Here is a 20,488-nt window from a genome sequence, read left to right on the forward strand (position 1 = left end):
GACACCAAAGTATGAATCCCTGTCTTTGTAGAGAGAGAAGAATCTGATATTTCATAGTGATTCTATGCATTTTTGTGTGTGTGGATGTATCTGCGTGTTTCCTCTGCCCCGACATGCTTCAGCAGCCTTCAGCAGTTTCCCCTTTGGGGCTCGATGTGAACAGGTTTTACAGGCTCAGTGCAGCGCAGACAAGCACTTCCACAGTCCCAGAGCAACTCAAAGGTCAAACACAAGCGAAAGAGCTGAACTGATTTTTTTAAATTTAGCAGCTATGTATTTTAAACTGGAAAGCATAAAGGCGCTCTTGATTAGTTCACCCAGTCGACCGTAATGTGTTATGAGCAAAATATGAGTTGTTTTTGAAGAACTCAGTGACCAGCCGCTCTTGTTAAAGTTGTGCTTAGTCAGCCCACTGCCTGACAGGTTTAACTGAATGCTGTGCGGCCCTCAGGGGGTGTTAATGTGTTGCAGTAGTGCTACAAGGCTACAGCAGGGACCCTCGAGATGCTGGAGATTATTGAAGTCCTGTTGCTGCTTTTATAGCACACTAATAGTCACTAAAACTACAGTTTCATGAATCCTGTTTTCACATGCTTTGAGCAGAAGATTTATATATTGCATTTGATTTTTTAAAAAAAGCAAGTTTTAAGATCTATTTTTGCTTGTTTTATATCCTGACTTATCCGCCCACAAGTTATTGTAAACCACTAAAATCTGGAGCAGGTTCCGTTGTGTATGTCACTGGCTATGGACCTTCTGTTCAATCCTGCTCCTCCTCCTTCTCCTTTAGTGACTCCTTGGAGCTGCACGACTTTGCCAGTTATCTCAGGAATGTCCTCGCCAGCCCAAGAGTCGACAGGACTTAATGTTTCTCTTTCATGAAGCAGCCAAGTCTCGCATAGGGAGGCCTTGTTTCATTACAGCTCCCGAATGTGTGTGGCCATGACTAAATTTGCAGCCTTTTTTTAACCCCCAAATTGATATTTCTGCCTGAGTGAAGTCTGTGTTTTGAGTTGCGTACGGTGCTGCATTTTAAATGAGGCTTCCTTGGAGACTACGTACGTCTAAGGATGATTTATTTCATCCTGACATATCCAAACCATGCTGCCACAGTTTCTCACACACACACACACACACATTTTTTTAGGAGGTTCCAAACCCTAATAGATGCCAAAAAGTGTTTTATTTTCAAATGCTTCCAGATCGGTGCATTCGTGCCAAATTTGTAAGCTGGCTGGTGTTGATGCTGAGTGCAGTTTGTATCAAATTTGTATTTGCACCAAAGTCAGCCTGCCTTTGTTATGTAGGATTTGTGAATAGCCTGGTTTAGTCAGCTTCCCCTTAGAGGTCAAGGGGAAATGTGAAGACTGCTGTACACTTAACTAGCATCACACTGAAGCCAAAGTACAGCTTTGAAAAAAATAATTCATATCGAGAGACTTACACTTCATAGAGAAGAGAGCAGAAAACAGAGAGACAAAAAAAAGTTTTGAGTCTGTGCCTATAAAAGCAAAAATAAAATAAAGTACCTGATTTAATTTTGGCCACCGTCTGATTCAAAGTAGTGTCCTTTCTTTTGCTGTCACACTAGAAGCGCCAACAGGAAGCATCATCTGCGATGGGCGCTGAATCTCCTAAAGTGTGTCAGTGGTGACTCTTCAAATTGAACTTCATTTTTTGGGAAGAGGAAGAAGTTGCAGAGAGCTAAATTTGGCAAGTACAGTGGATGGGGAGCAACAAGTGCATTGTCAAAGCCAAAAAGCCAGTGGTGGTGCAGTAAGAGCACCAATGCTTGAGAGTTCAGGTCTTTAGGTGTCTCACAGCGTTGTGGTAGAACTCAGCATTAACAGTTCGATAATTCAGGGCGCAAAATTCTGTGAACGTCAAAAACCCAACAAGGATCCTCCTGATTCACTGCTGGCCTTATTTAGTTGTAGAGACTTTTGCTCTTCCACTGTGAAAACTGTTGCTTCTTGTCTTGATGGTAGCCACAGACCCTCCTTTGGTCTATAGTGACGAAGGTTGGAGGATCCCAGCTGCTGACAGATTCAGATTTTTTTTTTTTTTCGCAACCTTGCAAGCAATCAATCGCTTATTTACACATCCAGTGGATATGGAGCAACAGTAGTATTTGTTTGCATCTGAAATAATCTTTTTTCACCAATTCCTGATCTGCATTTTTTGTTAAAGCAGCTGCCGGACAATGAACAAAAGCAGCAAAAGTGCACTTAAGTTGGCTTATTGGAGCTGAGGGGAGCTGCAAGTTCAGTGAAAAACATCTGAGTTCAGCACTATCGGTGGCCCTTTTAACGTATAAATAATTCACGTGATACACTACTTCTATAGAAATATTGATTATAGCTGCCTAAAGAACAACTTTCATTAAACGGAGCCTTCTTGTTAAATTTGCCTGCACTGCTGATGGGCAGCAGCAGAACTGAGCTGCTGGAGCACAGAAACATGTTTGATAATTAAATTTGACATTCACTTGCTGGAATGCGCCGATGTGTTTGGCGAGCGACGCATGTGACGCCACGCCGGCCGCCGCGAACACAGCGGCCGTGTTTTAAAGCGATCCGGTAAGAATGCAGAGATTTAGGCTGGGCCGGCGTCTCACGGACACTGGGAGGCTCTGAGGCTCTTAGCGCTGCTCAAGGTCACATTCTCCACTTGATTCACAAGGAGCCAAAGAGGATTAGTCACCTTGACAGATTTTTAAGCTTCACTATGATTAAAACACCTTTGACTCCATGTTCTTGAAACCCTCCCTTCCTGCTCCACTGACTTTGACCTGGACTCCTCTCACGCTCATTTGCTAACTCGGCTTTTCTTTGCTGAAAAGTTGTTTCCTTGCACTTTTCTCAGCTGCCACAGAACAATTACTGAACGTCGAGTATCTTTTTAAGGGACAGAAGGTCGCAGCGCTGACATGTTACTTTTACATTTCAATGAGTCAGGGCTCATCCAGAGAAACGTGCCAATATGAGCAACACCTTCCCGTCACAGTGACGGTTAGTCTTTTAGCTAAGCGTGGACGGATTATGAGATGATTGATCGCTGGGCACCGACATGCCAACGGGCCCCTGCATGTGCCAAGCAGCCTCGTAAAGTACACTCTGAGCAGCTGTATTATGTAGAAAAAATGTGCAAGCAAAATAACTGAGACATTGACCTTTTAGTTTAAGTCTCATGTCAATATTGCCGAAGCTTTTTGACCTTCCACCAAGAAATGCCACATAAGGTGTTTTTAAGTTGTGGTTTCGACCCCATTCACCAGTGTTTTCCCCCATTAGTCTACTTTTGGGGTCACTGTTGCTGAGCCCTTTTCTTGGGTCGTTTGAATCTTTTACTCTTTCCATCTTGATGCAGAATCAAAGTCAACTAAGCTTGCTCAGCATATCTGTACAAGCCGCACAGTATGACTTCATATATAAGCCTTTATAAGTTGTATATTAATGTCGTAAATAATCAAATTGGTTTTGTTTTGTTTTTTTTGTGTGTTGCCATCTTCAGCCTCGGGCATGTACTCAGCAGGTCTGTTTGGTAGCTAGGAACTCATTTTTCCAGGTTTCAAGCCTGATGTCAGCTTGTACTGGCCAATAAATCATATTTTCATTGTTAGTGTGTTGTGAACATATGCAGTAAACACATCGCAAATGACCACCTAAAAGTTCTTTTCATACACTTCATGCAATCAGCATTTGACCTGTCAGATCAAGCGCTGATAGAAAGGTGATGTGTTTACATCATTTGGCCAATCAGAGAAGCCCCAGCTTGTCATAAGCTACCCTCAGATTAATTGGAGTCAATTTGATAGCGACTGCAAGGTTAGCAAGCACGATTTGTAAGGAAGGAGACAAGAGCAAGTTTAGGATGTAATATTTTTAAGGAAGCAAGGTAAACTAAACTTTAATTTCTAAAAGTTATAACGTCTTATTTAAACTTACGTTCTGTTTAACCCTTAGAGCCCATCAATCGTTTCCCTGGTTTGCCACTTCTGCTTGTAGGTTGCTGTATCATGAACACTTAAGTGAATAATGTGGCATTTTTTCATTCTGTTTCCTCAATGTCTACGTCATACAGTATCCCAACGCTATGGCTCTGGTATTCAAATCAAGGTCTTCGGGGACACAAAGACACACGATGGTGTGACGATTATGAAGCCACAGATGCTGCCCAGAGCTAGCTGCCTGTCTGTCCGCCCAGAATAATGTCGTCTCCTCCAGCTATATGGCCATCTGGGATGCTGTCATGGAGCCATGTTTCTGTTAAAGCAAACACACAGCAGTCCCTCCACTCTCTGTGGGTTTCTCTCAGCAAACATAGCTCATCCAGCTTGTTGTGGGGGGAGCGGACATTGGAGAGTAGGAGGACAGTCCTGCTGGTCTGGAGGGGTTAGCCTTTAGCATGGATCCCGGCTCTCTTCCTCCTCCTTTGTTTACGTCTGGGATAGACAAGACACGTTCACTTTCGTTGTCTCCGGGAGTGGCTGCTGCATCTATGCGTGCCACCATCACCATGGCAACCCGTATTGCCTGATTCCAAACAATCTCTCCTGCAAAATTATGAAAAGATGTCTCAGCTCATGTTACTTTTTTTTTTCCTTCATACAATGACTGATATAAAAAGTCTGCAAGTAATATCATAGCAACTGACTGAAGATCTGAATAGCCAAGACAAGGTACAGCATGTATGGATAGCTACTGTAATGACCAAGATAAGAATTTTAAAAGGGAAGATAGTGAAATTAAAATAGAATAGGGCTCATCGGGTTAATTCGGTTGGTATTCAAATTCGTTTGAAAGCATTTGTTCTTTATTCAGCGGAAATATGTGACTCCATGTTTATTGTAGTGTACAGAAAAATGTTAATCAACGATAAAATATGTGCATTGAGTTTATTAGATAAACGTAAAACATCACAGACAAGTTGAATAGAGATCACAGAGGACTTAGAGAGCAGTTAAAACTGATTGACTAAAGCAGCAAAAAAATAATACAAGAGATGAGAAAAATGAAAGCATCTAAGAGATAGAGTGTGCAGTAAAATAGAAAATAAATTCAATAACCTTAAGTGAATTAAAGTGCAGACAAGTTTAATTACAGTTCAGGCAGCTTAGACCAGACTTTATAACAACATTAATTATTCAAAAGCAGTGGGGAAAAAAAAGACTGTAAAAGAAGCATAAAGAAAGAAGAAAAACGGTTTCTTGTGACTAAAGGGTCAGGGGATAGAGCCTTCGGAAAAATGATTGGTGTGGGAAATAAGAAATAAAGAAGTCAAACTCTCCCTGTCTTCAGCAGCTTTGACCTGGACGCCATCCAGGTGTTTATGTGTTGAAGTGAGGTGGCAGTTTTGCTGAATCAGGTCTCAGTGAATATTAAAAAGGCTTCAGTGTGACCTTCCCTCTCTGCTGTCCCTACAAATATTTCTTCTTGCTTTGTTCCGAATCTCGAAAAGTGCTGAAGCAAAATGTCAGATGAATAAATAGTGTTTGCGCTGCCACGTGATGAATATTAACACGTGTTCTTGTGTTGGTTTAATCCTTTAGTCTCTGCTGGTGCACTGTGATTGTCATTTTTAACTTCTTAATATGTCCAAATGGTGTTTCTTTTATTTGCTAAAAGACACATTGTGAGCAAAACAAACAGGAAACTCCATAGTTGAGCCTTTCTGCCTTGTAACTGCGGTGTATCGATGACGGTCGCAAAAACAAAGACTTCCAGGATTTCATGCTTAACAAACCTTTGGGCTTTCTGCGTCATGAGCAAGTGGTGCAAAGTTACATCTCAGCCTCTTTAAAGCATGAAGGTGTTGTTTTTAAACTTCTAAATATGAGACTGTAGAGGTTTAAATATCAAATATTAACTGTGATTTTGTCATTTCTTGTCTCTTTTGCCTCCAGGACTCAGCCAAAGGTGAGGATTAAATCAAACTTACATTAAACATTCTGTCAATTTCATGCCCATCCCAGTAATATCTCTGGACATATTTGTGTTTATTTTGCGTATCTTATGTGTTTCCTTTCAGGTTTTTGCCTACGACTACTGCTTCTGGTCTATGGATGAATCCCAAAAAGACAAGTTTGCGGGTTCGTACACTTTCACCCTGTCACTGTGCTTGTGCTTGATTTGGTGCGTTCTGTTTTTAGCCTCGCTGGCTGGTGAGTCATTTCTTGAACTTATCTCCTGACAGAATGTTTCCTGATATTCTGAACTATTTCTGGAGTTGAAGAAAGGGTCTGCTGAGGGGGCGGGATGGAGAGTTACACATTGTTTACCTCTAGATTTGTTACAGCGGGGCAGAGCAACACCCACGCGTCTCACCAGTGTGAGGGCCTTTAATGATTCATCAGCCGGTGTCAGATGTATTAAATCTGAATAAAATGCCCACCAGGTCTGTTCTGGGCTGCCTGTCTTGTCTTGTAAAGATGAGAACCGTTAGTCATGAGCTTATCAGTGAAAACACCACAGAAAAGTGTTTTTGTGTTTCTGTTTTCTTTCTTTTTTTTTCCCTGTCTAGCATCTCTTCCCTTCAGCTTTGTGACTAAGTTATATTGAAATATTAGTTTATGATTTCAGATGTGTATTCGGTGGTTAGCACTGTTACCTCGCAGCAAGAAGGTCACCGGTTCGCGTGAGGATGCCCGGGATCTTTCTGCGTGGAGTTTACATGTTCTCACCGTGCAGCGTGGGTTCTCTCCGGGTTCTCCAGCTTCCTCCCACAAAGTCCAAAAACATGTTGAGGTTAATTGGTGATTCTAAATTGTCCGTAGGTGTGAATGTGAGTGTGCTTGGTTGTCTGTCTCTAAGTGTAGCCCTGTGATAGACTGGTGACCTGTCCGGGGTGTCCCCTCCCTTCACCCTAAGTCAGCTGGGATAGACTCCAGCCCCCCGTGACCCTCGTGAGGATTAAGCGGCGTATAGATAAAGGATGGGTTTGTGATTTGTGTGCAGGTCAGGATGTGGTGTTCCAGTGCCTTGGAGAAAGTCTGCTGGACAACGCCTTCATGGGATACAACGCCTGCATCTTTGCCTATGGACAGACAGGTAACAGTTCCAAAAGCTAGAATTACAGTATTTGTCCTGTCTTTTCAGCCCAGTTTTTTTTTTTTTTTTAAACAATTAAACAAGAACATGCAGAGTTCTAAGAAGCAAACACAGATCCAAGATAAACAGAAAAAACAACCCCACCCACACCAACAGAGATAGCCAGGAAAGACCAAGAGAGAAAAAGTAAAAGTTACAACAAATTAGTTAACCTCATGACCTAAGTGGGGGAGCCTAATGTGTGTTTGCCACAGAAGTTATATGTGCCTCATTTATTTTTATTATTTTCATTTAATTTTATGTCACCTTTATTTAACCAGGTGATTCCCATTGAGATTAACATCTCTTACAAGAAAGCCCTGGCCAAAAGGGCAGCAACAAGAGTTGCAACAATACAACACAAAAAATATAACACACAACAAAGCATAAATACAGGAAATACATACAGTACACGACAACTCAAATAAAGCAGCAACAGACTTCTGTTTTTACAGACTGTGACAAACATTTAAAATCTCCCAAGGAAACAAGGTCAGACAATTTAAACGTTTTCTGGAGCAGATTCCAGGACCAAGGGGCATGATGAAGGGCATGACCTCATTTCTATTTCAAATGACAGAAATTATTAGTAAAATAACAATATTTATATATGTATGTATATATTTTTAGTTTAACATTTATAATTGTACTGATCTACTTAACACCTTTGTAAGCAGCTTCTGAAGATGTGTTGATTATTTATTGTGCTTTATGCGTTCCTTAGTCACAAAATAAGATTTCAACCCATGAAATGCACGTCTACAGTGAACCTTCAAAACATGACATTTGGTTAATTTATCTTGTGTGTTTTCCTGCGTGATAAATGGATTTGTGTCTCCAGGTTCTGGGAAGTCGTACACCATGATGGGCTCAGCAGAGCAGCCCGGTCTGATCCCTCGACTCTGCAGCTCCTTGTTCGGCAGGACGGTGCAGGAGGCCAGAGAGGGAGAGAGCTTCACCGTGGAGGTTTCCTACATGGAGATTTACAACGAGAAGGTTCGAGACCTGCTCGACCCCAAAGGGTAAGAACTGTTTAGTCTAGTCGACTCTAAACCTGAGAGCCATGTACTGTATTTCATCTCCGCAGCCTCCAGTTTTTAAGACTCTGTTTTGATTAAAGCAGGACGTAATTCATCATTCTGGTTTAAAATAAGTTCTTGAAGATGCTGGAGTTCCACGGCAATATTTTTTTTCAGGGTTGCACGTGCTCACATGGATGAAGTCTGAGATTGTGGACAGAAAAGCTTAGTTTACTTGCTTAGGCAACTCTTGGATGCCTATGTAATCAGGATTATGTTATTTGGCCCCATAGACACTCAACAACTGAGCCAATAAAGCCTAATTTTAGTGTTTTACATAACTTCAGCTTGCACAAAATACATAAAAAAGATCTGCTCCAAAGCATTTAGTTTCTGACTACAGAAAAACAGCATAATTCCCCCAAACTACTATATCTCTGAACAATGTCTTTAACCAAATACTACATTTGGGCATTTTTATGTGATCTCTTGTGAATAACTAGTGTTGTATTTTTAAATCTTCCATTCACGGAGCATTTTTTTATTATTATTGTTATTTTAAATCATAGTATCCATCATGGATCTATAGTGTATAGAGTGTGTGTGTGCAAAGCTCTATTGTATTATATTACTCAGCTCTTCCTATTTCTAGTTTATTTGTTCTCTTTTTCTTCCTGTCACTTTGTTTGTGCTCTTTCCTGTATTTGTACTGCTGCAACAAGTGAGTTAAAAAAAAAAGTGCAATCTAATCTAATATTTAAAGGAACTACATCTGTAATTTCTCCATGAAATTTTGCGCTACACAATAATGTCAGCAAAGAAACCTACATCTAAGCATCTCTTACAGAAGTAAATCTTTCTTTAAATTGTGCCTTATGTGAAGCAGTGATGTTGATAAATCATCAGTGTTCGTCTGCTCGACCCTCTCTGAAACTTTTTTTTTTATTGAATGTCTAAAATAGTTTTTTAAATTGTGAAATTTTAGATTAATATACCAAATATTTTCTGAGATTTTTTTTTATTTTATTGCCAGTCGACCCACTTACAGTAATGTTTTTGTTTTTCTGGTACAACTTGTCGATTTTTAAATATTTATTCCACCCATAATCACAGAATATCGGATCAACTTGTCCAATTTTAAATTGACTCTGAATCATGAGAAATAACAGTTAAACTTTCAGGCTTTTATCTTTGTTCCTGAGATTTTGTTGTTCAAACAGCCACAAATTTCAATGTAGGAAAAAATGTGCTGAAAATGGGTTGACAGGCAATTATTTCAGAAAGTATTTGATCTAAATTTTACCGATAAATATTGATATGTTCTGCTATGTAAACTTCTAGTTAATCAGAGATGGTTGAGCAGAACTTGTTCTAAAAATTTGATGATTTGAAATGTAATTTTAGTTTGTAATTCTCGGGAGAAATATGCGGCTTTGTACCTGTCGATGTTTCTGATTAGGTCATCTCTTGCTAACACGCCTCTTTCATGTGAACACGCTCAGACAGCAGCTGTTCGCTTTAGTGAAGCCAGATCATGAATCCTGGGTGTGTTGAACTTGCTTTGTAGTTCAGCCCTCTGACACATCCAGTTTTGGAAGCTGCAGCTCTTCCACTGTAAAAAAACAAAAAAAAACAACTGCTGTTTCTTCTCCCGTTGGTAGCCACAGACCATCCTCTTGTCACCATGACGATCCTTCACATGAAGGTTGGATCATCTTTGGCTGCTCACTGACAAAGAATGGGATGTTTTCCTCTCGGCTCCAGTTTCCAGTTCATGTCACAAAAACGTGTCCTAACACAAGGATTCACTTTTAATGGCGTGTCGTCCTGTGACACCATGACTCATGACAGTTACTGCTCGCACATGTTGCCTATATAGCTCTTAATTACAATGCTTCTGCTCTCACTTAACGTAGGAATAATAAATGGCTTTCAATCGCATCCAAATAAATGACCGTAATTTTCAGACGATTGAGCGCACCTGAATATAAGACGCACCCACTAACTTTAAAAAGACAAAATAATTGTACATATATAGGCCGCACTGGTCTATAAGCCGCAGTTGTCCATGTTGTAACATGACATATTCACACCGAAAGATTTTTTTAACTTTTAATTAAAAGCGTGTCTGTAACATACACAAATACGTACCGTAAATGCTTTTTTCTGAACAGTGCCTGTAACACGACTGGTTAAAAAAAATCAAAAAATACAGCAGCCTACCAGGAAAAGTCACTGATCGCTATCTTCATCTTCCTCCTGCGCACTAAAACCACTAAAGTTGTCTTCTTCAGTGTCGGAATTGAAAAGCCTCAGAATTACGTCGTCACACACTTCCTCAGTCTCTCTTTCGTTGTCGCTCTCAATGTCACTTTTGTCTCGAGGCAAACTTGTAAAAATCCATAAATTAGCTGCATCATTGTTTAAGCTGCAGCAGAAAAAAGTAGCAGCTTATAGTCTGGAAATTACCGTTACTTAGTCAGAAAGAGAGGCAGCAAAAATGATCCTTTACCTTAAGGTGTTTCTTGACACGTCCTTATTGTTTATTCAGGAAGAGAAAAACATGATTAAGTTTTTCATATATGTGTTTGAATGGAATAAAACTGTAGGACTGTAATGTCTCCTTCTTTCTATAGAAGTCGACAAGCTCTGAGAGTCAGAGAGCACAAAGTTCTGGGGCCTTACGTTGACGGTCTGTCCCGGCTGGCTGTGGCCAGCTACAAGGTAACACAGACGTTGCACTTATAAGCTGTATTTTTTTTTCCTTTTTTATTGCATTGTGCTGCCAGGGGGGAAAAGAGCAATATATCACACGGATGGATACAGACAAGATGTGTGTTTGTTTTCAACAGGACATAGAGTCTCTGATGTCAGAGGGAAATAAATCTCGCACAGTGGCGGCGACGAACATGAACGAAGAGAGCAGCCGATCCCACGCTGTGTTCAACATCATCCTCACGCACACACTCATGGACATGCAGTCTGGAGTAAGAGCCAGTCCTGTTGTTGCTTCAGATCACTCTGCTGACATCAAGCTGAATCCTAATCCCATTTTTTAAAATAATAAACCCATCTTCAAACTACCTTGTAATTCTCTACTGATTGTTTTTTCCAATTATTTGCTTTACTGTTCAGGAAAATTAGCAAAATGGGCAAATATTAAGAAAACTTTTGTCAGAGGTGACTTGTTTAAATTGCTTGTTTTGTTTTACGGCAGTACAAAGATGTTTAATTGACAGTGATATAAAACTAAGAAAAGCAGCTGATCCTCATATTTTATCATCAGTGCAAACAAATGCAAGTTTGCATAAACTGATGGTTTAAGTTCATATTCTGATGATCAATTAATTGACCAATTTTTCTGCATTATTTTTTATTTTGCTTTCTATATTAAGCTCTCTCTGTTCAACCAGAAACTATTTTGTCTCACTTTATTTTTTAATGTATCCTCTCCATTCATGTTTATGTGTATTCCTGTAATACCAGGTGATGTTTTGCCTTTTATTTGGCCTTTTTGCAGTTTTTGTGGAATGTAAAGTTCATCTATTAATCTTGTCTGTGACTCTCTAAAATTGCAACTGGCCTTTTTTTTTTTTTTTTAAACCAAGGGCTGTAAAAGAACAAGGATTTTAATGTGATAAATGTGTGTTCTTCTGTGTTGTCGTGTTTAGACCAGTGGAGAGAAGGTGAGCAAGCTGAGTCTGGTGGATCTTGCTGGAAGCGAACGAGCGGCGAAGACCGGAGCAGCAGGTGAAAGACTGAAAGAAGGCAGCAACATCAACAAGTGAGTCAACTGGAAATACATCTACAGCATGAAAGTGAAGACATCTCAACCCTCAGTGATCCAGTTTTTAACTACACGCTCTCAACTATGTGACCGAGCAGGATTACTGGCTCTTTTTGTCTTCTGTCAAACATTTATCTGTTTTTCTCGTAGATTAATCGTAACAACTGGACTTGCTTGAGTTCCTTGAAGACGTTTCACCTCTCATCCAAGAGGCTTCATCAGGTCTGACTGACTAGTTGGGAGTTCCACAAACTTATATCCTAAAGGAGCCATGAACACCTGAGTTTCAGTTTCAATTGGGGGTTGTTACTCCTCCCCCCTCGTTATGTGGGTCGTTAGTGCTCCCCCTGACACAATAGGGTTCATTAAGGTCTTTTGTGGCTAGGTATGAATGTGGTTTCATCTTCCTGGGGAGAGATCTTAGGACTGAATCTAAGTCAAACTGGAAAGACCATCCCTCAACAGAGGTGGAGGTCTGAGGCATCACCTCTCACCTGTTTACAATTCAGTCCTAAGATGTCTCCCCAGGAAGATGAAACTACATCCACACCTAGCCACTAAAGACCCTAACGAACCCCTTTGTGTCAGGGGGAGCACTAACGACACATATAACGAGGGGAGGAGCAACAAACCCCCAATCGAAACCGAAACTCAGGTGTTAATGGCTCCTTTAGGATATAAGTATGTGGAACTCCCATCAAGTCAGTCAGAACTGATGAAGCCTCTTGGATGAGAAGTGAAACGTCTTCAAGGAACTCAAGCAAGTCCAGTTGTGACGATCACACTATGAGAATAACCACAACCTGGATGACTGAGAATCTTCACAGACATGTTTCTGTTTTCTGGACAGTGTGTGTTTGAATGCATTTGCTGGAAACCTAAGAAGTTGATGCATTTTCAGTCTCAGGTTGGCGTATTGATCCTCCCTTTTCTCCGTCCCTCGCTGCAGGTCTCTCAGCACTCTGGGCTTAGTTATCTCGGCTTTGGCCGACCAGGGAGCTGGAAAGAACAAGAGCAAGTTTGTTCCCTACAGAGACTCTGTGCTCACCTGGCTGCTCAAGGTACAAAAACAAAAACAACAAACCTTGTTAATACAGATTTCACAACAGATGAGCAGGACATCCTGCATCTTCAGCTGCACATCCACCTTAATGCACAACAGGCTATGAGCACGAAATGGATTTTTTTTTTAAATCAGAAGAAAAGTTTGAGTCTTTGATTAGTTAATTTTCTGGTGTGCTTTTTGTTATTTTGTTCATTTTGATGGTTATTTTCATTAGTTCTGCTCAGTTGGAAAAAGGCTATTTTTGCCAGCTTTAAGTCTTTAATTTCTTCCAGTTTTTAAATTTAATTGGCTCCAGATAGCATTTTAACAGCATTAAAAGTGATTTTCTTTTTTTTTTTAAACTCACAAGATTTCCCTGAAACTCACTGAGCTCAGAAATATTGATCCTTTCACGTTTAGTAATTTTTCTTTAACCCTCTGAACACCAAAATCCACTAGCAGCTTTGCATTTTATTTGTTTTTTCTTTAAATGTGCATTTTATTTTTAATAAAAATGTTTTTTTTTTTTTTAATTACACCATTTATCGGAGCCAGGAACTTTGAAAACAAAGAATTGGAGGATTTTCCACAAGCAGACGGTCCTCAAACTAATCATTTGTGATACTAGTTCTTAACATTTCGTCAAAACCACTTTAAATGTCTCTTTTTTTTTTTTAAAATCACCAAAAAAACGAAAAGTTTGCAACCAGATTCTTGTAAAAAAAAAAAAAGAATCTGCGTTCCTTGGTGCAACTAAAGCACCATGTTTAAGCCAGCAGCAACCAACAGTAATGTGACAGAAATTCAGGCACTTTTCAGACTGCAGGCTGCGTTACACAGAAACAGAAAAAAATATATATAATTAGTCAAATATAGTTAGTATGTAGTATGTTGCCCCTTTTTTTTTGCAATATTAGTACACATGGAGGGAAAAAAAAGTTTTTATGTCAATAAAAAAAGTTGACTTTTTTTGTAAGTTAAATAGTTATAATCAAAGAAAATCAAGTTGTTGGGTCTTTTTATGTGTATTTTATGACATTGAAACTTTTTTGTAAAGTCCAGAGTACATGTTTGAGTTCTTTCAACTCAAGCAATGGTTATGCTGTTTCTATAGAGGTGCAGGATTTTATGTTACAGTGAAAATGAGCTCACAGAGATTAAAAGACAGGAGCTTATACTCCCCTTTGTCTAAAATCTTCATCTTAAAAGTAACTAAAGCTAAATGTAGTGAAAGTACAAATATTCCCCTCTGAAATGTCGATATTTTCTTTATTTATATGGCAGCAGTGAAAAATCAACCCACAGTTAGCAAACATGTTACAGAAGAAAACAAAAAACCCAAGTAACTGCTTTAAGCTCAGCGGGTTAAACCAAATTAGTGGATTTTCTATGTTATTCGTGTCCATGGTAGAGTTTTGTGCTGAGGTCAAAGCTGTGTTTGTACCTGCAGGACAGCCTCGGAGGAAACAGCCGCACCGCCATGGTCGCCACCATCAGCCCGTCAGCCGACAACTACGACGAGACGCTTTCCACGCTGCGCTACGCCGACAGGGCCAAGAGCATCGTGAACCACGCCGTCGTGAACGAAGACCCCAACGCCAGGATCATCCGCGAGCTCCGAGAGGAGGTGGAGAAACTGAGGGAGCAGCTCACAGAGGCTGAGGTTCGCGTTACTTATTTTATCCTGCAAATATTATCGGTGACACAGTAACATTTGTGGAGTTTAATGCAGCTACTGTTGTTCTTTTAGTCTATGAAGGCGCCTGAGCTGAAGGAGCGACTAGAAGAGTCTGAGAAACTGATCCAAGAAATGACGGTCACCTGGGAGGACAAACTCAGAAAGACTGAGGCGATTGCACAGGTAACACACTCACAAAAACAGAACTTAATTAACTTTTTTTGTGGATTTCTTGCACAAGTGCAGACCGCACATTTAATCTGTCTGGGCAGATAAATTCAAAATGTTCATTTAGTTTGACTTTAACTCAATTCAGAGTGTTTTATTCAGTGTGAAGGTTATTTTCACAGTATTATCAGCCTTCTTTTTGCATTTCTTTCATCAAGCAGCTAGAGAACAAATAATTGGCTAATCAATTCATATATTGAATATGAAATGTGTGCTCTCTGTAGGAGCGTCAGAAGCAGCTGGAGAGTCTGGGCATTTCTCTGCAGTCGTCCGGCATCAGAGTGGTGGAAGACAAGTGCTTCCTGGTCAACCTGAACGCTGATCCTGCCCTCAACGAGCTGCTGGTCTACTACCTGAAAGTACAGAACACAAACCCTGATCAGCACAGCAGCAAACACATGTCCTCGTTGCATTTAATTGGTAAATCCTGTGTTTTGTGACCGCCCTCTGTCCAGGATCACACCCGCGTGGGCTCGGCCAACTCACAAGACATCCAGCTGTGCGGGATGGCCATCCAAGCCGAGCACTGTGTCATCGACATCATGGAGAACAACGGCGTGATGCTCACTCCTCACCGCAACGCTCGGTATGTCGCTGAAGTCCTGTGACTCCACAGAGAGCAGCTCAGGGCACCGCTAATTCAAATTAGAGCCGAGGAATTGTTTTTCTCACGACTCTTAACACTCGGTAGTAAAAATAATTCAGTGTTTCGCAACAACTGGACTGGAAAATCTGAAAGACTTTTCATTAAAAGTTGTGCCAATAGTGCTACATTAAAAGAGGTAAATTGAAAGCAGCTGCTTGTAGTTGCAAACCCACTAGATTTCAGCTGCTCTTTATAACGGGGTCAGTCTCACAGGTCTCATCAGCTTTGCTTCCAACTACAGCAGGTAACTAGTTCCAGCAAGAAAGCTGACAATGTTACCGATTAGCTGGCAAACATAGCAGAGCATTCAGCATTTAGCTGCCAGAGAAGAGTTAAAGAAAAGTGAATATTGAAGTTGAAATCATGATGGAAACTAAATGAATGCTGGTGTTGCTTAAAATCTGACTGACAACTTTGCTTTTAAAAGCTTTATATGGTGACTGTAGTATGTCACTGTTGCTGTCACACGTTGTTGTACAGCTCCAAGTGGTCCAAAATACTTTAAATATGTCTCTGGACACGTTTACAACAATTTTTACGAACAGTTCACATCACAGCAATGTGTTTCAGGAGCTATCTTCAGGTTGTCGGCTCGTCTGTCTCTTCACATATTCTTCTCAGAAACACCTCAAGGACATTTCTTTAAATTTGGCACAATCGTTCCCTTGGACACATCAACGAACTATTTAGAAGGTATTGATCAAACGCTGAAGTCAGTGTGACCTTATGTTTTTGGCCTTAACTCGGGTATCTCAGTTACACGATGCACACAGTTCCTCAAATTTGGCAGAAATAAAGATGAAGCCCTCTATAGGTGCGTTTCATTATGCTCATGTGTCTTAGTAATTGCCACTTAGCTCGTGTCTTAGCTCTTTGCAGTGAGGATGCCAGAAACAAATGTGGAGATAAAGGAGCTGAAGTTGCCAAAGAAGCAATCCTTTGTTTTAAAGTCAGTTTTAAATGATGCTGGTTACCTGTAAAGTGAACTCTGTCACATCGAACCTACAGTGACACATCAGACCAAGTGATCAATGACATGTCACTGATGAGTAGTTCAAGGACTGTTGGAAAGTTAAAAATCTGAAGATTCTCTCCCTTTTTTTTTTCTTTTTTTTTTTCCAGGTGTGTCTGTTAAATTCAGTCATTGTGGCATTTAGAAAGAAAAAAGATGACATTCAACTTTTAATCGTGGTGGTGCTTTTTGGCTTTGAGGGTCAAAGAAAATACAAAATTTAAGAATAGGTAAAGCAGCTTAATAATCTGAGCGAGTATTTTATACCAATTTTTCATACTTGGCAGTTTTTTTTCGCCATATTTTAGTCCAAAGAAGAAATTTATTGAGGTTCCTAGTAAATGAGGGCAAAATTCAGATTCAGACCTATGGATTCATACAGCACTAGAAACCTGTTGGAGTTCACTATGCTGTCAAGAAGACAAAATGTAAAGAAAATCTGTACATGTACACAGTTTACTTACATATTACTGACATTTGCGAGGAAATAATAAGAGTTACTTCGACCAAGGACCTATTTTTTTGTTTATTTTTCTAACTAGAAGGCTTTATGCTGTCACTCTTTCTGCTACTCCTGTTGTCATCTCGTGTTGTTTACATCTTCTGTTTGCAGAACTTGTGTAAACGGTGCTGTAGTCACCAGCCCAGTACAGCTTCATCATGGTGACAGAATCCTGTGGGGAAACAACCACTTCTTCAGGTCTGTTCCACGTCCAAAGTGCTCAAATCTGCACCCACAGTGTTTCATTTCCCACACCACCGTGCCTCGGTGGTATTTATTTACATGCGCTAACAAACGCCTCCTTGTTTCTCTTCCTATTTTTCACTCAACAACACTTCCTATTTCTCTCACTCACTCTTTCTCACCTACGCCCGCACACAATCGCCCACCTGGCCACGCGCCCGCTCAGGATCAACCTACCCAGGCATATGGTCCACGCGGGGGGCGACGACGAGGAGGGCGGCGCCACGATGAAGACGTGTTTGAGCACCGACCGGCTGGAGGTGGATTTGGATGCGGCCAGCGACGTGTCGAGCGAGCTGAGCTTCGGCTATGAGTTCGCACAGGCCGAGGTCATGATGAAAGGCATGGGCAACAACGGTGAGTCAGAACCAGATGTCAGACGGAATGAAAAATGAAGCTCTGAGATCAAAGCATCCGCATTTAAATGTGCTCATGTTTTGCAGATGTGGTAAAAACAGTGACAGTGCATTATTCAGCATTAGTCAACACTTGTCTTATAAGGACATAAATTCAGGGTTAAACGGCTCCTAAAAACTACAAAAAGGTGTGTAAACATTGAGAAATTCTGTGTTGTTGTGGACTCATGTAAGAATATACATAGATTCAAATTACATCTTAAATTTACAAGCTTACTTTACTTCTATAAACTAGTGAAATTTTAAACAGTGCCAGTACAAAAATGCTAAATAAATGTGAATTGTTGGCATATTTTGACACCAAGTACATTTACTGTCGCACTGCACTGAGGTACAATTACTAGATGTGTTTTGCTTCATTTTTTCCATTTTGTGCAACTTAATACTTCTGCTTCACTGCATTTCAAAAGGAAATGTTTTACTTCTTGCTCCACTACATTAATCGGACAGCTTTAGTTACTTTTAATATGAAGGATTTACAAAACTGAAGCTTTTAACCATTTGGACTTCAAGTAGTTTGTGATTTTTTTTTTTGCCCCCATCACCTTTTGCTCACTGTGGCCTCACTTATCTGCAGTTCAGCCAAAAAGTCCCTGAATGTTTGCTGTGTGACGGTTGGCTGCAGCCGAGTCATTCGTGGTTTAATGGTTTTGTTGAGAAGTGCAGAATTGTTGGTGATTTACAGAATCTGGTACAAACCGTTTATTTTTGCCAAATCTTTAAACGGGACTTATAAAGTAAAGTGATTTTGATGAAATATCATGATTATAAACTTATGTTTAGTTAATTCTTAAGACCAGAATCACCAGTCAAGCATGATAGAATGTTTTAAAAAGTTTAAAAACAGCTTCTGCCTTTGATCAATGGTGTAATTTTGGTGATTTAAAAAAAATAAATCTACATGACTTCCAAACATGCTGGTAGGTTTTGGGCTTCAGTGTGTTACAACACGATATGTAGTTCAAGTGGCTTCTCTTTAGAAGCAGTGTGTAGTCAGCGTCACATTTCGGATGTCTGAGTGATTAACGGCAAAATAGTGATTTTTTTTTTTCCTCTAAACTTCTCACAAGACTTTATTCAAGTAAATATGCAAATAGTCCAATATCTCACAAAAAAATTAAGAATTATAGAAAAACAGCACAGATTTGTCTATTAGAACTTTTTTCCTATTTCCTCTCCGTGTTTATAAAACTCTATTTAAGTGGTTCAAACCAGCTCCACCTGCAGCAGCTTCAACAGTAACATGCTGCTGACACACTAATGCTTCACTATTAATAATTTAATAATGATTATATGATGCTATGTCAGTCAGAGGGGCCAAACCAGGACTTCTTCTTTAATACTTTAACTGCATTTTGCTGCTTATATTTGTGTACTTTTACTTAGGTAGGCTCCTCATGCAGGACTTTTCTTTGTAATGGGGTATTTCACACTGCTGTATGGGCACTTCAACTTGAGAAAATGACCTTAATACTTCATCCATCACTGAATTTTAGCTTGCATGATGTAAAAATATTGGAAATCTGTAAGCAGAGTAAATTTACTTTTGCTTTTCTATCCTCGCCACCCCTCTACATCATGGCAGACAGGGACAGCAAAAGAACTCAAATAGTTCTGTCATTATTTTTAGAAATTATTTAAGGATAACTGCTGTAAAAAAAGAAAAAAGGACACTAAAATTCTAAAATCAATAATGTGTGAATTCATGTCCGTATTCTTTGACTGTCCCACAATGTCTGTGGCTCTGAGCCCCAAATCTATTCATTTTGAAAGCATCAGGATTTGCCCTCGCAGGCTTTATTTATTGCTAGAAGCAATTCATATTTTTAAATACATGTTTGACTTTAGGAAAAATAGAGACAGACTTTATCCGTTGCGTTAATCAGGCTTACAGCTTTATCAAAAGTACAGGTTGTCCATCAGGTTCCTCCAAACAGCTTGTACGATATAATCCAAATATTTAGACCTAAAATAATTCCAAAGTGGTTCCCCAGGTTCAATATTTACAGTATAATGTCCTATATTCTCCACTGTGTTCTGCTTTCTGTCAAAAGTGCAGCGCTTTATTAGCAAACTCTGCCTGCCAAAATGGAGATAATGAGGTAAATATTGGACTGTGAAGCACTTCCAGCTTATTTAGGATGACTAAACAATGAAGCAGAATTTGCATATTAGGAAGAACAGTTCTTTTAAACCTATCCACCCCCGATGTACTGACCAGCTCCTACACAGTCTGACTATAAAACCCTCCAGCGGATTTTAGAGACATGTTGTCTTTAAATAATCACTGAAATTAGACCATTTATCATGGACAGAAACAGTGAAAAAAGAAGGAATCAGTAGATCTTTTAAAAACTTAACCAAGTCTGAGCTTAAAAACTTGTTTTTTCATCACAATTACTTCATTCTACGTGTCTCATTTAAACATTAGCCAAAAAATAAAGAGTCTTCTCTACCCAGATTTTGTAAAAAACACAAAATTCTGCACGTTTTTATGCAGCCATGAAGCCTTCAGTGACTCAGCTACAACCAACATTCGCATGACAAAAATTCTGGGATTTTTCATCTGAACTGCAGGTTATGTTTAAACAGTGCAGAGAGGAGGCAAACATGCAAACAAATTTCAAATGTAAGCAGTAAAATACCTGTGGAAAAACTGACCAAATAGTCCAAATCACTTGTCTGATTTTTAAATTATACCAAAAAATGTATCTGTTTGTACTAACCAGGTGCCTTAAAAAACTAAAAGTTCTGTGCTGATCGGTGCATTTAAGAAGCCATGTTTGACTCTGCTTCAACCAGCTGTTAGGTGACAGAAATTCGG

At 39.8% G+C, this 20,488-nt stretch overlaps 1 protein-coding gene across 1 annotated transcript in view; it reads left to right on the plus strand.

The window, feature by feature from the left end:
* The window catches only part of LOC103362996 (kinesin-like protein KIF13B), a 53,846-nt gene that overhangs the window by 6,453 nt on the left and 26,905 nt on the right, over positions 1-20,488 (plus strand). The window contains exons 4-17 of the mRNA XM_008289563.1: positions 5,906-5,918; positions 6,031-6,091; positions 6,957-7,049; positions 7,930-8,110; positions 10,744-10,831; positions 10,960-11,094; positions 11,779-11,891; positions 12,844-12,955; positions 14,390-14,602; positions 14,690-14,800; positions 15,070-15,204; positions 15,301-15,431; positions 17,117-17,203; positions 17,415-17,605. Coding sequence (XP_008287785.1) covers positions 5,906-5,918; positions 6,031-6,091; positions 6,957-7,049; positions 7,930-8,110; positions 10,744-10,831; positions 10,960-11,094; positions 11,779-11,891; positions 12,844-12,955; positions 14,390-14,602; positions 14,690-14,800; positions 15,070-15,204; positions 15,301-15,431; positions 17,117-17,203; positions 17,415-17,605 — 1,664 coding nt within the window. The remainder of the gene's footprint in view (positions 1-5,905; positions 5,919-6,030; positions 6,092-6,956; positions 7,050-7,929; positions 8,111-10,743; positions 10,832-10,959; positions 11,095-11,778; positions 11,892-12,843; positions 12,956-14,389; positions 14,603-14,689; positions 14,801-15,069; positions 15,205-15,300; positions 15,432-17,116; positions 17,204-17,414; positions 17,606-20,488) is intronic.

The sequence above is a fragment of the Stegastes partitus genome, unplaced genomic scaffold, assembly GCF_000690725.1.
Source record: "Stegastes partitus isolate 25-593 unplaced genomic scaffold, Stegastes_partitus-1.0.2 Scaffold621, whole genome shotgun sequence".
Lineage (NCBI taxonomy): Eukaryota > Metazoa > Chordata > Actinopteri > Pomacentridae > Stegastes > Stegastes partitus.